We start from the raw sequence: 20,023 nt of genomic DNA on the forward strand, positions 1-20,023 counted from the left end.
AGATTGGGAGTTACAGGTATTGTGAATAAGCTAACGTAGTTAACGTTTTTAAAATGGCTAATGTGCAGCAGTGTCCAACTTTTCTTTTACATGTTACCTATAAGGGCTGCACGGTGGCGCAGTGGTTAGCGCTCTTGCCTCACAGCGAGAAGGCCCCGGTTCGAATCCCGGCTGGGACCTTTCTGTGTGGAGTTTGCATGTTCTCCCCGTGCATGCGTGGGTTTTCACCGGGGACTCCGGCTTCCTCCCACCGTCCAAAAACATGCTTCATAGGTTAATTGGTGACTCTAAATTGCCCCTAGATGTGAATGTGAGAGTGTATGTGTGTGACTGAGGCCCTGCGACAGACTGGAGACCTGTCCAGGGTGTACCCCGCCTTCGCCCATCAGTAGCCGGGATAGGCCCCCGCGACCCCGAAAGGGAAGAAGCGGACAAGAGAATGGATGGATGGATGGATGGATGTTACCTATAAGGTTAAGAGTTAGCGTAGCAACAGTGAATCTAGATTTAGTTCTATTAGTCTGCTTTTTTGTATGTGTTGCCGTCATGCTTGGGGGTTACAGCTATTCCAAATGCTCTTACGCTACCTTATAGCCGTGTTAGCATTGTCAAACTAAAGTTTGTTTTAGCAGTATTAGTCTGTTTTTTATGTTTTGCAAACAAGGTTGGATGTCACAGTTATTTTGAATACGCTAACAAGGCTAACACTTCTAACACGGCTAGCATGTAGCATCTTATGGATAAGTTCTAGCATTCCCTTAAATGCAGTTAATAAAGTTTGACTGCAAAAAATCTAGAAGTTGAGTCAATTTGCCCAATGTCTCTTATAATTTGAAACATACAATAATTTTTTAAAGCTTTAGACGGTTTGAGATTGTGTTGAGTGACATTTGAAATTCCCCGCCGACCAGCAACATCAGGACACCTTTACTAAATTGAGATTAGGAGCAAAAAAAAAAAAAAACACCTGTTTGTAGAAAAGAGTTAATCAAACAGATTCCAAACTCTCCAACCTGGACGAAATAAATTCCTATTTGGAACATAACTGTAGACCCACACAGGACCAGATTGAGCTGTGAGAACAACGTGTGATGAGAAGGTGTCGGCAGTGAAAAAACACAAAACAATTGTCAGTCTATTTTAATCTGGGTCTCCAGGAAAAATTTGACCTAATGGAGCTTCAACGATCATGAGAGCATTGACCCAAACACAGCAAACCCTTAATGCAGTAGAGGGCTGCATGTTCCAGAAGGCTCCACTAGGTGGTGGAGTTGCTCTATTGACAAAACAGCCAGCAAATAAGAGGAGGCAGTATCTGGTAATAGTTATTAAAGAATTATCATCAATAAGATAAAAATGCTAAATGGTAATACGTTTAAAATCGCTTGTATGTTATTAGTTTTTTGTTGTCATTGCAAAAACTCAAACAGTAACACATTGCCAGGCTCTGTTTTACAACAATGGGATTTTTCTGCACTAGTTGGACCTTTCTAGTGATAGATAAACCAACGATCAAGTAGGAGACCCTCACTTCTGACGGAAGAAAATGTGAGGTGAGGTTCAGAGACTGAAGGAAAGAGGAAGTCTGTTGTTCTCATTTTTCATGACCTGATGAGTGACAGAAGCAGCAGGCGCTGTGGGACACTTTCAATCAGAGAAGAGGCTGGCAAAGGACTGCCGGAGACTGCGGATAGTCTCAGCTTTGGCTTCGTCGTCGTTCAGATTCCCTCGTAACGTCTCTGTGAAGGTGTTGGTCAGCGACTGGGATTTGCTGGGAAAAAAATAACATGGCTGTAGTCAGAATGATCCAAGCAGTGCTGTAAACGAGAGCTCTGGTGTTCACATTTATTCACACCAAAAACAGAAATAACTAAATGTGATTACTTTTAGAATCTGTTTCATTGAACTGTGACTAATAACTTTCTCGTACTGTGATCATGTCAAAATGATTCAATACTACTGAAAAATTAGCTTCTTATGTCAATAATGTCAATAATTAAAAAATGAAAGTAAAATATTTATTATTAAAGCTCTGTTTCATATAATGGTACTTAATACAAACAACACAGGTTGTGGCCAAATTCCATCACTACTTAGTGCACTATATACTGTTTTTGCCATTTTGCAGAGCTTTCAAAATCCACAAATCCAAAATGCACTGCCCTAGAAAATTTTGAAGAGGTCTCTGCCAAAACCAGTGCGCATCAATGCTCTCTAGCTTGGTGAATATAGACCATAATGCACTGCTTTTGAACTATTTTTGTGGCAAAAAAAAGTATTTAAATAACTTTTTTTTTTTAATAAACCATCCAAGTTTTCATTTTTAGAGCATAGTAGATTTAAGGTTTTTACTTCATTAAATTCTTATGTCGCATTTGTCACTTAAAAAAAGGCACTATATAGTTTTATAGTGGTTAGGGAGTAGGGAGGGAATTCAGCCGTTGAGGGTAAAAATTTATATTTATTTTTATTTATTTATTTATTTTTCAGGGACAGTGCACATTAAACACATTGTATGCAATGAGCCAGAATTAGCCCAGCGGCTATTTTTTATCCGTTGTCCCTGGACAGATGTTAAAATTGTCAACCTAAGAACAATCAATAAAAGCAACATTTAAGATATAAAGGTCAATAAAAAGAATAAACAATTAAAATACAAATGTAAGACAATCACCTAAAATACATTTTGATAAAAAATAAAAAAATGTATATGTATACATTAAAAAACATTAAAACAAATATAAAAGACATTATTGCAGAATACTTAAAAGGGGGAAGCATATTAGAATTCAATGTGTACAAGGTTGCTCTGATAAAAGCCAGTTTCTAATGTGCCTTTTAAACAGACTGAATGTAGAAAGTTCTCTAATATTTTGAGGGACAGTGTTCCAATTTTGTGCTGCTGTTACTGAGAAGGCATTTTGGCTGAAAGCACTTCTCCTCAGAGGAACTATGCAGTCTCCTCTAACTGACCCTCGTGTCACTCTTTGTGAGTTGGCTCGTACTTGGACAAACTGGTTGAGTGGAGGAGATGACAATCCATTTATGACTTTATAGAACAAACAGAGTTTTGTGTTTTTTAATAAAGTTGTCCCAGCTTAACAGTTTATGCTTTTGTAAAATGGCACAGTGGTGATACCGTAATGGTTTCTTATCCAGTATTTTAATTGTTTTTTTCTACAGTGACTCTAAGGGTTTTAATGCTGTTTTGCTGGTCTGTGACCACGTTGTGAGACAATATGTCATGTGTGACAAAACCATTGCATGCATATACATTATAGCAGACTGCAGTGACAAATGTGACCGAATAAATTTGAAATTTGACAGATAAAATTTAACACGGTTTCCACACTCTTTTGATTTGTTGTTTAAATGTCATTTTTGTGTCTAATAAAACCCCAAGATATTCAAACTCTGAGACAACTTCTATTTTTTTTTCCATCAACAAAAAAATCTGCCTGTTCATTTATACGGTTTGATTTAGAGAAAAACATTGCAACTGTCTTATTTACATTGAGTTTTAGGCTTGACTGATCCAACCATTCTGCAATATGACCCATAGCTTCAGTGAGAATTTTAACCACCTGAGACGTGTTTTTACCATGTGCATATATTACAGTATCATCAGCATACATCTGCATAAATACATTTGAACAGACTGTTGGGAGGTCATTTATGTAAAGAGAAAATAGCAAGGGGCCTAGGATGGACCCTTGTGGAACACCGGTGGAGAGAGGAAGAGGAGAAGTTTTATTGCTAAAAGTGGTGGTAATATTTTTTTATGGGGAGTTTCACTTTAAATGAGTAAATAAATAAGGATGTTTGTTTTGTCTGTAGTTATCAGCATTTGTGCATTTAGGTGTTTTAAGTTTTTGTAAATTAAACTGCTACTGTGGTGTTAGCATGTCTTAGCTAACATATACAATTTGAAAGTGTTTAAATAAAAGAAAAGAGTCAAAACATGTGTGTCTGAAAACATTGCATAAAGTGTGTAGTGAGAGATTTTACAGCCCAAAAACTTATATCATCAAAAATGAAAGATGAATACTTCATGGATTTCACCTATCCCAGTTTTTGTTAAAACTTAACTTCTACCACTAATCATCAAAAGTCTAAGTTATGTAGTGATTTTTGTGCCACCATATTGCAAGAAAAAGTCACAGTTTTGAGATCACAATTTTTTAAGTTGCAAACAAAATGCTAAGCGTTGCACATAAAATATTTAATATTTGCTTTGAAAAACGTTTTAGTTTTCTATGTTTGCAAAATTTGTTTTTGCTTGCACAAAATAATTTTGTGTTTACAAACGTCTTTTTTTTAATTGAATTGAATTGAACTTTATTAATATCACAAGGATGAATTCATTTGTTGCGGCACCAGAAACACTTTTTCTATGGGAAGAGTGACAGACGGTATGGAAGAGGCTTAGGGCCATGGAAGAAAAAAAAATGCCATGGAGAATTCTGACTTTGAAGAATTCTAACTCTAAACTAAGAATTCTGACTTTAAACTCAGAACTACGGAGGCCCGTGAGCGACATTCTTCAGTTAGCTTTAGCAGCACACTGGAGTCCTGCAAACCGGAGAGAAACTAATGAAAATGTCCTCTTTAAGTTTCTTTTCATCGTGCTTTAAGTTCACCAGATGAGGCTACTGTGTTCATAAAGGAGCAACAGATGGGTAAAAAAGATATTTCTTTTATTTGAATTTAAAAATAAAAGCACAAAAGACAATGCTAGCATTTCGTAAATGCTATATCAGACATAACATGCCTTTTAATGATGTACGTATGCAGTTTAAATATCAGGGTAAACATGTGTGACTGACAAACAGTCTCAGAGTTTTACGTTGTGCACAGAAAGTGTGTAAAAATGCAGTTAAGTTTGCACGAAACCCGTTTACGTTCATTTACCGATCGTCTCATTCTGGAGATTTAAAGACGTCTATCATGGTTCTGAAAAAACGTCTGGGCTTGAAATCAAAAAGATTGTCATGTTTTTTATTTAATTTTTCTCAACTAAGAATGACTGTTTGAGCATGTAAACAAGCAATGCATTAATGCTGAAGGTTTGCATACAGCAACATGAAAGCTCCATGTTGAGTCAAGTTCTCATTTATCCAGGTGACATCCTAAAATTGAGTCTTGGCATCTGGACTTCAAATCTTTCTTGAAGGAAGAAGTCCAGATGCCAACTCAATTTCAAGATAAAGAAATCCAGTTATTTTCCTAAGCTGCTTTGCTTGTTGGTGTTCAGTCTTGACACTCATTTAAAGATTTAACCCTATATGGCCTCAGAATGTTTCTTGGACCTACTTTATTTTGAAAACATACTTTTTGATTGGTTTCCTTACATAGTTGATCTCAGTTAAAAAGTAAGATGAGACTCTTTCACATTCACTGATCCCTTAACCTCTTCTATCTCTACAGTATCTTAATCATTCCTATCCATAAAATATCCCTGCTACTTCCCAAATTCCTCTGATCCATTCACCCGCATTCCCTCCACTTCATTGCCACTTGGCAACATGTGTTTGCAGTTAGATCTCTTTTTACAGTCAATAGTTCCTAACTGTTCCAAGCTACCTGGTTGTGACTCAGTCTGGTCAAAAGATCCAACCATATGAGCTGAGTCATGTCTGTTTCCCGCACAAAATCTCACAGGTTTGTGTCTCCACCTCTCACACATATTTTTTTTCCAATTATGTCCACAGACCTGAGCCGACTTTTCCTGGCTGGAAAGTTTAGGTGAAAACTGCCAATGAAAACACTTGTAGAGTAATTTAACCGTAGTGGTGGGAATAACTTGAACTACAGAAATGAAGCAGAGATTGACTGTCCGAATTGTTTGTATTCCCAGTGGACAATGACAGTAAAGGATATTTTTTTTTACTGTGAAATTAAAAAACATTTACATTTTTTAACACTAATGAATTTGTCTTTGTTGGCAGATTCACAGTGATGTCATCGCTTTGGAGGATGCAGAAATGGAACTTCACATTCCTGTCTGTGGAGTCTGCAACACATCATGGCAGAAAATTGTTTTTTGCTGATTTTCTTGATATGTGTGACAGCACATATTGGAGAATACCTGTTGATAACTGATAACTTTTACTTCTAATTTGGCTAACTTCTTTTGTCAATTTTCAATAAATATGTATATTAAACAGCTGCTCACACACATTTATGATATGAGTGACGTGACAGGAAGCCTAAGCTTAATATTGCTGTGAATCTAAATAAAGATTGGTGGCTGTTTACACAGTCACGCTTAGTTAAGAAAAAAAATAACACGTCTTTTGGATAACATGCCCCGAAGTATTTTCAGAAGTATAAGACGTCTTTAAATCTCCAGAAATGAGACTATGAGCGTAAATGGGCTGAGTGCAAACAAAACTGCATTTTTACACACTTTCTGTGCACAACGTGAAACTCTGAGACTGTTTGTCAGTCACACATGTTTACCCTGATATTTCAACTGCATACGTACATTATTAAAAGACATGTTATGTCTGATATAGCATTTATGAAATGCTGGCATAGTCTTTTGCGCTTTTATTTATAAATTAAAATAAAAGAAATATCTTTTTTACTCACCTGTTGCTCCTTTATGAACACAGTAGCCTCATCTGGTGAACTTAAAGCACGATGAAAAGAAACTTAAAGAGGACATTTTCATTAGGGTTTGCAGGACTCCAGTGTGCTGCTAAAGCTAACTGAAGAATGTCGCTCACGGGCCTCCGTAGTTCTGAGTTTAAAGTCAGAATTCTGAAAAAAAAAGTCAGAATTCTCAGATTAAAGTCAGAATTCTTTAAAGTCAGAATTCTCCATGGCATTTTTTTTTCCCGTGGCCCTAATCCTCTTCCTTACAGACAGGGAGGCGTGGTTGAAGTCCCCATAGATCAGCAAGAGGGACTGTGGGTGACAGGTCTGCATAGTGTGCAGTAGTAATGGTAAATTTGATTCCTTTTACTGACTCGAGTTTTAATGAGTCACTCACCAAAGTGAATCAAATCATTTGAGTCAGTTGAATCACTGGGTCACTTACCCAGAGAGTGCAAAGTAAAACATTTTACGACCAAATTATTCATATTACTAAAATAATTATGAAAAATTTAAATAAAATCATGTCATTGTGGGACAGAAAAAAAATCATTTAAAGTTACAAAACATTATTTTTTTTTCTTAACGTAAATTCAATTTCTGGAAAAAGAAAGTGAAAATAAATAAAATATTTTAGAAGGTAAATCAAGAGCAGAAATCAACTGTGTGAGCTTTGTAGTTTTATTACATTATTGGAGCAATTAAATTAGCAAGTTGGATACCAAGGTCAGTTTATATTTTTAAAAAGTGGGGGAATTGATTGATATTATTTGATTTGCTTTGCAAGACATAAAATGAAAAATAAATTTAATTAAAGCTACGAGCGGCGTTGGATGGCCCGCAGTTGCTACCCGACCTCTCCCCCGCTGCCTGCCCTCTCCCTTGTTGCCTAAACATTCGCACCATTGCCGCCCTCGCCGCCCACCCCTGCGCACCATCAACGGCCACCATTGACCCGTGCTCATTTGCTAAATAGCCACTATGCACCCCTAAATCTCCCCTTTCTCTGTCTGCTTAGAATCTGCAAAAGTAAATGTTTGGATTTCCTTAGAAATAGATATTTATAGATATTTTATATTATTATTATTATTATTATTATTATTATTAATTATTATTATAGATATAGATATTTATAGATATTTTAATAGTTATTTACGAACCACGCCCACATCTTATATGTTCATATTCTATGTTATAATACTTGCTAGAGCCTCAGCCTGGGATCAACATATGAAGTGTTCATAGCAATACATTGAAATATGTGCGTGTATTAAAGACTACGCCACATTTGCGAACTCGCCACGTGCAAGTCGTTCAAAATGTAAAGCTTTTCCAATAGCATTTTTTTTTTCGCAAATTGCTTCCCAATTAGGTTCACAGCATTAGGAAATGATTAATAAAAATTCCTAAGAGTTATTTCTGTTTGAGGCTGGTATTAAAACTCATTTTTTGGTAAATTCAAGATGGCGGCCACTTCCCAAGGTCAAAGGTCAACAAAACTTTAGGGGTCATTGTAGACTTCAGATAACAGCATGTGCATCAATTTTCGTGAGAATCGGACAAACAAAATGTCCGTTTATCCCTTTGGAAATTCCCAAAATGTCAGATTTCAAAACAAATGGCCGCCAAGTTGTAGGTCGTGCAGCCATCCCATAATAATTTCAAATCTTCCTTTGGATATCCTTGACAAATGAACGTGGATTTCTTTACTGAATTCCAAAATACTTTTTTTTTCTTTTGCTGAGTCAGGAGTTTTTTTCGCGACAGTTTTTTGCCTACCAGGGCCGCATTTGAAACATTACAGTTTGGTATATTTTATCGTTTTGTTCAGTTTGAGCCCCCGGACAAGTCAGATAAAATACGTGCGAGCTAGACAATGCCAGGAGATGCCATAACAGGCCGCTGATTGAACAGCGCAAATGGAAAAGTTTTTTCTTAAAAAAAGAAAAAAAAAATTGCGAACAAATGTTTTTAGATAGTTCAACTTTTTCTCTGCGTTACCTTTGTGCCACCCCAAACAGCCAGCTGTTTGGTCTAAATTCTATCCAATCAGGTGTCTCTGTGTAACAGGTTTTTTGTTTAGTGTATTTAATTCCACCAAATTTGAGGTAAATATTTTTTTTTAATGAACATTTCTACCTGGGTGTTAGTCTGTCCGAGGTTATTTGAACTCACCACGGTGATGCAGCAGACAGTGCTGCACATGCGCACTCAGACTGCTGCGGACTGTGGCTGAGATAAGACGTGCTCCTCCTTGTGTCCGTTCTTTGTAATTATATCTTACCAACACAGTCGAACCAGTTACATCTGCCTCGCATTGCGATCGACTTTGGACTTTCTATGGGCGCTGTTCTGTTAGAATTGTACAGTTTTCCACCATTCTGGCCCGTTTCTCTTTGAACAGAACTCAGAAGGAGGAACAAAGCTCAAATCAACAACAGGGTTCCGGATTCATTCATAAATGTGTAGTGACCAGCGTGTTTAATATCTCTGCAGAAGACAAAAACGTCTCAGTGCGGCTGGACGTTACATCACCGTTATGGTTAAGGCCGCATCTAGGCATGGGCAAGGTGGGGCACTCATTTGACCGCAGTTGGAAAGGATTGTAAATCAATGAAAGAGCATTTTGATGTTAGCTTTCATTATTTTATCAAGAACTCTGAGAAACCAATGATTGAATGTATTGATCACAGCAACGTCAATAAACATTGGAGAATTAGCTAAAAGAGTCTTTGGTGAACTGGAAGGAGAAAGAATCAGGATTTTGGAGGAAGTTCTGTCCATGAAGATCTTCACTTCCTCGTCCCGGCTGACATCCGGATCAGAAATATGTTTGCTTATCATCTCTTTTTGGTCCTTTTTAGAATATCTTTTTTTTATTTATTTATCACTTATTTTGAGTCATTTTTATTTATTTGATTTAAAGTTTATATTTGTTTTTTTTTCTTAAAATATATGCTATGTATTTTTTGTTGCTTATTTATTCATTTATTTTAATCTTCTATTTAGCTATTTATTATCTTGGGGTTTTTTGTCTTTTAATGATTTATTATGTGTATTTTTTGTCGCTTATTTTATTTAAATTTAGTTTATAAATACTAAACTGTTTAAACTATTAAAACAGCCAACATGCTTTCTTTGTAGAGGATGATAAAAAAAATCTATTTTTGTAGTCATCAGTGTATCAAACTATCAAACTGTTATGCAGAAACTTTTGATTCCTGTTTAAAAACTGTAAAAAAACCAATCCATGGATTAACAAATATTTGTGATAACAGAATTTATTTTCATCAGAGGGAAATTGGTTCAAATCCAGCATTTGAAATCCTGTTATGTAGTTTTGGTAATTTGTTGAATTTTTCTTATTTTCACTAGATTCATAACTTTAAAATACTAAACTCATAACAAAATTAAATGTAACTTATCCAATTTTAGATATATCAGGAACAACTCAACCCTAGAGTCGGCTAAACGGTATTTTGATGCAATGTTCATGTCACACTTATTACTGCTCAACCAGCTGAGCATCAGCCAACATAACAACTCTAAAACCATCAAAACCCTCCACAAACAAGCTCTGAAAGTATTAGACAGAAAGTCCAAAGCCCACCATCACTGTCATATACTGAGAAAACACAATCTGCTGGACTGGGATAATTATGTCAAATACAATGACTCAATTGTAATTGACAAATCCTTCATGGCCTGGCCCCTCCTTCTTTACAGACACGTATCACAAAAACCACAAACAGGGCTACTAGATCAGCTTCCAGGGGTGATTGCTCTGTTCCCCTCAGGAAAAGAGCCTTCAGTCAGGATGTGTTCTCCTACAGGGCATCTCACACTTGGACAATCAAAACTGCCACCACAGCTCTGTGTAAATAGTTGTTTTGCTTTGGTTTTTATTGTCTTTTTGTTATGTTTTTCTGTCACGTCTATTTACCTATTGTTTCCTTTTTTCTACTTTTTTTTTCTTAATAATTGCTTCTACGTTTATGAATTTGCTGTTTTTTTTTTTAATTGACAACTCCATCTGTTGCTTCTGCTGTTGTCTTGTATCCTTATATTGGTTTAATTTGTTCTTTTAGTACAGATCAACTTTTTTTTTATTTTTTAAAGGGACTAAAGATGGAAATTAGCTTGAAAGGCTAAAATGTTATATATTTGCATTTTTAAATGTTTTATCAATATATGCTGTCCCTGTCTTAAGTAACAATCAATAAATTACTCAGTACACTACAGATTACTTAACAACATCAGGATAATATGCTACATAGTAGTCAATCACTGATGTAAAAATGAACAAGACTTCAAATAATCTGTTATATGTTATTGTTGCCTTTAAAAGTTAATTTTTATTTCAATTTTATTTATTTCTCTGTGACAATGGACATTGAATTAACAGAGCAGCGATTTTTAATCTGTTGTGCACGGATAAATGTTAAAAAAATATTATAAAAAATATAATATTAAAGTTTATACTAAGGAGGAGAGGAATATTAAAATTCAACGTTATGTCAGATACAACCCCAACCTCCTGCTCTCATTCAGTCCCACTGTCCGCCTTCTTTCTCCGCCTGCATCCGCCTGGTCTCACCGTCGACCCAGGCGAGTCATCTCAAACACAGCTAAAGCTCCGGTACTGTTAGCTTCACTACTACAAACAGTGTTAGCTTTAGCAACCAGAAACCTGAACAATGTCAACTCTCGCTTTTTCCTCCAAACTACAACAAAGAGAGCAACAGATGGAGGACAGGAACGAGTTAAAATTACAGTTAATCGAGTCATTTCAGCGACAAACAGCAGACGAAAACTTCAAATATCTCTGCTCTGCTGCTGAGAACTGCATGTCTCTGCCGCTGAGCCTGTGTGCGCATGAGCGACAGAGTGAGAGAGGAGGACCGACCTGAGGGAAGGGAGAGGCCACACCCTCCTTTGGATCTACCAATCAGCACTCACAGCTACTTTGAATGGGAGCCAGAGAGAGCAGACAGCGCTCTGTTTTTATTGTTTGCATGGCGTCACGTTTGGGGGGGGCAGTCCTAAAATTTGGGTGGGCATTGCCCCACCTTGTCCATGCCTAGATCCAGCCTTAGCGTGGCCTCTCGCTTCACTCCGGGTCCTCTCTCACTCCATCGATCGCGCTCTAAGGCAGCAGTAGATCGCAGCCACGCCTCTCAGCACCAGAGCTGTTAAAAGACTTCGGCTGCTGTTTATTGCTGAAATGATTTGATCAACTGTAATTTTAACTCCATATTGTCCTCCATCTATTGCGAGAAAAGAGTTGACAATGCGCAGGTTTCTAGTTGCTAAAGCTAATGCTATTTGTAGGAGCAAAGCTAACAGTACCAGAGCATTAGCTGGGTTTGAGATGACCAGCACCTTGCCGGCGAGACCAGGCGGCTGCAGGCGGGGGCAGGGGAAAGACGGCTGAGACAAAGGAGGACAGCAGGACTGAACAAGGACAAGAAGTCAAAGTTGAATTTCAATATGAACTTTAATATTATGTTTTTTTTTTCTAATCATTTCTGACATTTGTCCGTGGACAACAGATATAAAAATAGTCACTGGGTTAATTCAATGTCCACCGTCCTAAAGAAATAAATAAAATTGAAATGAAAGTTAACTTTTAAAGGCAACGGTAACACATGACAGATGATTTGAAATCTTGTTAATTTTACATCAGTGATTTACTACTATGTATTACTAAAATGACCTTTATATCTTAAATGTTGCTTTTATTGATTGTTCTTAGGTTGACAATTTTAACATCTGTCCAGGGGCAACGGATGAAAAATAGCCGCTGGGCTAATTCTGGCTCATTGCTTACAATGTGTTTAATGTGCACTGTCCCTGAAAAATAAATAAATAAATAAAATAAATGACTATCCCTGCTCTCAGCCATCACTAATTTGTCTGTAACACTCATATATATATATAGATATATATCCCAAACAGAAAAAAAGAAGATAGATGAAGGAAAAGACAATTCTGCATATGACTTGGTGACTGCTGTTCGATCTTTTTAGAGGAAACTGGTCATTCTGCAGATGGATCTGGAGAACTGAACATTTTCCTTCATTAAAGGGATCCATATCACTGCTCATTCTGACTTTATCAAAAAGTTGATTGGAAATTTTAAGACTCACTTTGATGACTTTACTTTGGGACGCCAGCTCTTGATCATTGTTAAAAATCTCTTCTTGGTGAAGATGATGTCATTCATTTAAAAAGATGCCACACATTGTTACAAATGGACGAGTGCAGACTGATGTAGTGTTAAGAGAACAATGTGAATCCTCTAATCCTGACAGATTTTGTGCTAAAGTAGAAGTTTCCTTCTCTCAGCAAAGTGACATTGTACACATTAACAATGTTTGGTTCTACCTAAAGTTGTAAATTAGCCTTCCCTGTTAACATCATTAAGAACAAGTATCACTCCCAGCTCACCAGTGAACATGTGCATGTATACATCAATGGTTTTGACTCCTTTCCTTCCCAGATTTAAGATCTTAGCTCCCAGTGCTCATGCACATTTCTCACACTGAGATAAGTCTAGTTTACAGTTTACATTTATATCCATGCACTTATCAAAGTTATTAGTTAAATGATCAATATTATTTGTAACCTACTGTTAAGGGTTGTAAAACAGAAAGTTAACATTTGCAGAATTATGAGTCATTATTATGAATGCTTTCTGAGGTGCATTCATGTTACTGTTGCACTCTAAGTAAAATAGAACGTGAGTTTGAGAAAGAGCACGCATATTCCACTACATGGAAGCAAGTTTATGTGCAATATTTTTTTTTTTAATCTTCGATGTAGTTATGTAAATTTAAGTATATTTGTGTGAAAATGAATGACAGAAATACTCTGAGACAATAAGCTAAAAAAGTCTTTGCCAATTCAACTACAAATCGCAATTAAATAAAAGAAAAGAAAAGCGTAATATTGTCTGAATGTTTTTGTATGTTCAGACCCCGTTCTACCAAGCTGACAGGGTTACCGGACCTCTTGCCAAATTAGTTGGGGACCCCTGACTTAGGCTCTTAAAGTAGCTAGGTACGAGCTAGCAAAACAATGCAGCAACGTGCATCTTGGCCACATATATTACGTGTTTCCAACATGAATTTCCTTCAGTTTTTGTGCAGGTTTAACGTGAATATGTGCGATTAACATCTGCCATGTTTTAAAACATGAAACATTAATAAAAACAAACATCGAAGAATCAAACTAGCATGCTACTCGTGAGTTGCTAACACCCACTTTAGCACACAGTTCACGGTTCCCAGCCTGATTTCTCTCTATTAAAATGTGATTCCTGTCCTGTGATGATTCCTCTCCATCGGATTATTTTGTTGTCAAGGTTTTTGAAGTCGATTGCAAAACACTGCGTCTCCTTTTGTGCTTCTTTTTGTACTTTTTCAGACCTCCGCCATTCATTACTTGAGAAGACTCAATCCATAGTGATAGCGTATGTCTGTCACGCCGTATGTCATGTGATTTCCAATCCAGTAATATATGTCATTGTTACCGCTGAACGGGCTTCTCACATGCATCTGATCAGACTGTAAATAGACAAGTCGCGCTGTGCATGCGTGCAGTGCACTGCAACGGCGTCACCCAAATGCTCCTTTTAGCTCGACAAAAAGGAATAAGTGTAAGTAAATCCAAAAGGACCACTGACAGAATCAAATGTTGGAATGGTTCTCCCTCAAAGGCTTCAACAATGACTTCAACATTTTCCGGCGTGATTAAAGTGGAAGCTGTTTATATTGCGCGGTCTCGTGGTAGAGGCGTGGAAAGAGGGGGGAACTCACAATAAACTACTCCAGATTGGTGACAGTACTTCCTATAGACTCCATGACTCAGCTAAGACTCACAGTGACTCAGACCAATCGCTGAAGATGGGTTGCAGATGTTTGCAATAAGGCAATAGACAAATCAGTAAGTGACGGTGAAGGTGGTGGACTACTTTAGCGAGGAGTGGAGGTAATGCATTTCCAACGGGGGACCTCATGGCTCGAGAAGTCCATTATTATTAGACTGTCTATGGGTCCTGAGAGCGTTGTTGGGTCTCCGAGCATGTAAGTTTATATTACTGATCACACTGTGATGCAGAGACACCTGATTGGATAGAATTTAGACCAATCAGCAGGCTGTTTTGGGGTGGCACAAACGTAACGGTGAGAGAAAAAGTTGAATGCAAAGCCAAAGATAAGGTGAAAGCAAGATGAGGCACTACGTATCTAAAAACATTTGTTCGCATTTTAATTTTTAAGTTTGCAAAGCAAAAAAATGAAGAAAAAAAAGCTTTCCAAAGCAATTATTAAATATATTATTTTCAACACTTTACATTTTGTTTGCAACTTAGAAAAATTACAAAAAATCACAAAAATCACTCTATACTAAATCTTCTAAAAATAATCAAAAACATCTAAATGTATTTAAGGTTACAGGGTTGCTGGAGCCTACCCGGCGACTACTGGGCATAGGGGGGGTACATCCTGGACAGTTCACCAATCCATCACAAGGCAAAAATCCAAATCATGAAATATAAAGGTAAAGCAAACTTCTAGTATGGACCTACTTTAGCTGGGGGGAGGGCTTCTGACTTCCGGGACCAGAGGAGGCAGGGATGGGTCCAGGCTGGAAAGCCTGGCTGGGAGACGTGGTGGCTGAGCGAGCTCTCTGAGGTGAACCCTGAGTGGACTGCGATGGAGAGGCAGAACTAGAGCGGTGTCCTCCTGCAGGAAGAGGTTTAACCATCGAGGTTTAAACATCAGAATGCATGCTTTGCTTTACTTTCATTAGCAGGGAACATATCAGTGTTATGAATGAAGGACTAGCATACCTCTTCTGGGCTGAGTTGTCTAAAGAAAAACAGAAGAAAAAATATGATTAGAACTTTTCTGTTCTCTATTCTCATTTACTTTTCAATTCTTTATTTTTTTTTAATTTAGTTCTCTGTGCTTCTTGGGTGCAGTGCCGTTCATGTGTTGTTCCTCGTTTCCACTCCCCTCTGCCTGCCTGACGGACGGGCTGCCGGCAGGTGGACCGTATCCACCCATAAGAGCAGTTGTGACTAAGACTTAAAATACACTGCTCACAAAAATTAAAGAAACACTTTTTTTTCTATTGGGCCTGGCATGACTTGAATTAAACCTGTCTGATAATTTTCTGGTTGGTTAACCAGCTGAGGGCCTCGTTAATCAATTTCAGCTGTATTGGTGTTCATGGAATTAACAACAGGTGCACTTCAGTGGCAACAATTAGAAAACCCTCAAACAGGACTGGTGTTAAATGTGGAGGTCATTTCAAGTTTCTTCCTCTTGATCTTTTTTGGCTGGTTTTCCACTCGTGATGATTTTGGCTTGATAATTATCCCTACTGGCAGTATGAGGCGATTCCTTAACCCTACAGAAGTTGCACAGGTTGTCCAACTTCTCCAGGATGGCACATCCACACGTGCTGCAGCAAGAAGGTTTAATGTGTCTCCCAGCACAATCTCCAGAACATGGAGGAGATTTCAGGAGACTGGTGGTTATTCTGGGAGAGCTGGACAGGGCCGTAGAAGGTCCTCAATCCCTCAGCAGGACCGATACCTGCTCCTTTGTGCAAGTCAGAACAGGCTGAGCACTGCTCGTGCCCTACAGAATGACCTCCAGAGGGCCACTGGTGTGAATGTCTCTACCCAGACAATCTGGAACAGACTTCATGAAGGTGGCCTGAGGGCCCTGTGCTCACTGCCCAGCACCGTGGAGCTCCACTGGCATTTGCTCAAGACTGGTGCCCTGTACTTTTCACAGACAAGAGCAGGTTCACCCTGAGCACCTGTGATAGACATGAAAGAGTCTGGAGAAGACAAGGAGAACGTTATGCTGCCTGCAACGTGGTTCAACATGACAGGTTTGGTGGTGGGTCAGTGATGGTCTGGGGAGGCATATCCATGGAGGGACGCACAGACCTCTACTGCCTAGGAAATGGTGCTCTGACTGCCATAAGGTATCCAGATGAAATCCTTGAACCCATTGTCAGACCCTACGCTGGTGCAGTAGGTCCTGGTTTCCTCCTAATGCACAACAATGCCCGGCCTCACGTGGCAAGAGTATGCAGGCAGTACCTGGAGGATGAAGGAATCGAAACAACTGAATGGCCTTCACCATCCCCTGACTTAAACCCAATAGAACATCTCTGGGACATTATGTTTGGGTCCATTAGGCGCCGCCAGGTTGCTCCTCAGACTGTACAACAGCTCAGGGATGCCCTCACACAGATCTGGGAGGAAATGCCACAAGACACCATCCGTCGTCTCATTAGGAGCATGCTGCCACGTTGTCAAGCATGCATACAAGCTGGTGGGGGCCACACAAGATACTGAAAAGCATTTTGGGTTGAAGAAATTAAGTTTTAGAAAAATTGGACTAGCCTGTCACATCTTCATTTAACTCTGATTTTATGGTGTCTACACAATTGAGCCTCTGTAGGCTGAAAACTTTTATTTCCATTAAAAGACTTGGCATCCTTTTGTTCTTAAGACACTGCCCCGTCGTTATTTGTATAGATATCCAACTTCATCAAATCAAACTTTATTTATAAAAGAGCGCTTCTCATGTTTGCACAGCTCGAAGCGTTGTACAGTTAAAAGCAGAAATAAACAAATAAATCAAATAAAAATAGAGAAAGCCAATCCACCCATCCCCCTCCCTCCATAAACAGACACAGACATGATTCCACAAACAATATGTATAGAAAAAAACAAACAAACAAAAAAACCCTTGGGCTTGGCTCTGCTGTGAAGAAACAGTATTTTGGGGATCTATTCATACCAGGAGCCAGCTCAGCCACAGGAACATTACCACAGTGCCCACCCCAACAGGGACAACAGTGGGGTCCACTCCACAGGCTACAAAGTCAGACCCCAACCACCCCCGAAAGGGCAACAACTGTAGCAACGTCCCCAGACAGAACCGGCAACCCCTGGCATAAAGAATCCCCAAAGGGAAACACTGGAGACTAAAACCTTAACAGAAAGATAATAAAATGTCATACATAAAATATATGTAAAAACATAAAAGAATAATATCAATAAATGCACAAAATAAAATGAGATACTGATAAATATATATATATATATATATATATATGTATTTAAAAATATATTAAAACTTGATAAAAAAAAAGATACATAAATAAATATCATTTAAGACTATCTAAAAGCCATGTTAAAAAGGTGGGTCTTGAACCTCTTCTTAAAAACCTCTACGGTCTCTGCGGCCCTGAGGCCCTTTCAGAGGCGAGGACCGTAATGGCAGAACGAAGCCTCACCATGTGTTTTGGTCCTCACCTTAGGAATAACTAGCAGGCCAGTGCCGGAGGACCTCAGGGTCCGCGAGGGTTCATACTTTAAGAGAAGATCATTGAGATAAGAAGGCCCAAGACCATAAAAACATTTATGAACCATTAAAAGAATCTTAAAATCAATCCTGAAACGCACAGGGAGCCAATGCAGCGATTTTAAAACTGGTGTAATGTGTTCCCGCCCCCTGGTCCTCGTCAGAACTCGTGCTGCCAAGTTCTGTAATAATTGTAAATTTGTAAGAGATTTTTCAGGTAAACAATGGGGAGCCGGGACCGGCTGTGTCGTCTGTTGCCGGTTCAGTGTCATCAGGTCCATTCGCAGGCTTTAACAAAGACACATGGAAGGTGGGGGAGATACGATATTCAGGTGGCAACCGGAGGCGGAAAGATACGGGGTTCACCTGTCGGTCGATCTGGAAGGGTCCCACATATCGAGGACTCAGCTTCCTGCAGGGCAGTCGGAGACGCAGATCTCTTGTCGACAGCCAGACCCACTGGCCAGGAGACAGATCGGGTGCTTCTCTGCGGTGCCGGTCAGCTTGTTGTTGCGTACGACGGACAGCGTGTTGCAGCTGGACATGTGCAGCCTCCCATGTTTCCTCACAGCGGTGAAACCAGTCGTCAACAGCCGGCAGTTCTGAGGAACCCCCTACCCAGGGGAAGAATGGAGGCTGAAAGCCTAGAACACACTGGAAGGGTGAGAGCCCGGTGGTTGCCTTCTTCAGAGAATTCTGGGCATACTCTGCCCAGACCAGGAACCGGCTCCAATCCTCCTGCCTCTGATGACAGTAGGTCCGTAGGAATCTGATGATCTCTTGGTTGAGGCGTTCTACTTGTCCGTTGGACTGCGGGTGGTAGCCTGATGTAAGGCTAATATTGATGCCCAGTCCATCACACATGGCCCGCGACACACGGGAGGTGAACTGGGGACCCCGGTCTGACACAATGTCCTCAGGCAGGCCATAGTATCGGAACACATAGTGTAGGAGGCACTCCGCTGTCTCAATTCAATTCAATTCAATTCAATTTTATTTATATAGCCCAATATCACAAAACCGGTCAATCACAGTTAAAATGGCAGTGTGGTTCTGTGATCGAGGCAGGTCTGTTACAAAATCCACTGCTATATGAGACCAGGGTCAACGGGGTATAGGCAGTGGCTGTAGAAGGCCTGCTGGGCGTTGACATGGCACTTTAGTCCTTTGGCAGGTGGAGCACTGGGTGACAAACTGGGCCACGTCAGCCTGTAAGGTAGGCCACCAGAACAGGTTTGTCATAAGAGTTTGTGTGCCGGTGATACCTGGGTGACCTGCTGCAGGCGTGTTGTGGACTAGGTGGAGTACTTGAGGACGATGGGACGGAGGGACGTACGTTCGGTCCGCAGGACATGACGGAGGAGGTGGATGCTGTGCGTTAAGCTCGGTGAGTTCTGTCATGATGTCCCATTGGACCGGAGCCAGGACAAGAGTGGGTGATATGATGGTCTCTGGAACATTAGGAGTCTCCGGGAAAGGTTCATGGAGCCGGGAGAGAGCATCCGCCTTGCCATTCTTTGAACCCGGGCGGTAGGTGATCTGGAATTGGAACCGGGAGAAAAACAGAGACCAGCGGGCCTGGCGAGGATTGAGCCGCTTGGCAGTGCGGATATACTCTAGATTACGGTGATCAGTTAACACAATGAATGGTACTGCAGAGCCCTCCAACCAATGTCTCCACTCACCGAATGCCGCCCTCATGGCCAACAGCTCCCGGTCTCCCACAGCATAGTTGCGTTCAGCAGCGTTAAGCTTCCCGGAGTAGAAGGCACAGGGATGTGTCTTGGCAGGTTGGCCGTGGTGTTGAGACAGCACAGCTCCAATACCGGTGCTGGAGGCATCTACCTCCACAATGAACTGAGACGTGGGATCTGGGTGGTGGAGAATGGGTGCCTGGGAGAAGCGTACCTTGAGTCCTTCGAAGGCTTGGGTGGCATCAGACGTCCAATGCAACTGTCGCGGACTGCCCTTGAGTAGTGACGTCAGTGGTGCTGCAACCGTGCTAAAGCCTCGAATGAACCTCCTAT

The 20,023-nt window shown here is 39.8% G+C and overlaps 1 protein-coding gene across 1 annotated transcript in view; it reads right to left on the minus strand.

The window, feature by feature from the left end:
• Nucleotides 1-344: 344 nt before the first annotated feature.
• Nucleotides 345-20,023, minus strand: part of LOC112140205 (synapsin-3) — a gene marked incomplete at its 5' end in the record, with an annotated part of 150,407 nt that continues 130,728 nt past the window's right edge. Inside the window, 3 exon segments of the mRNA XM_024263104.2 lie at nt 345-1,771; nt 15,191-15,347; nt 15,455-15,473. Coding sequence (XP_024118872.1) covers nt 1,648-1,771; nt 15,191-15,347; nt 15,455-15,473 — 300 coding nt within the window.

The sequence above is a fragment of the Oryzias melastigma genome, linkage group LG23 (assembly GCF_002922805.2).
Source record: "Oryzias melastigma strain HK-1 linkage group LG23, ASM292280v2, whole genome shotgun sequence".
Lineage (NCBI taxonomy): Eukaryota > Metazoa > Chordata > Actinopteri > Beloniformes > Adrianichthyidae > Oryzias > Oryzias melastigma.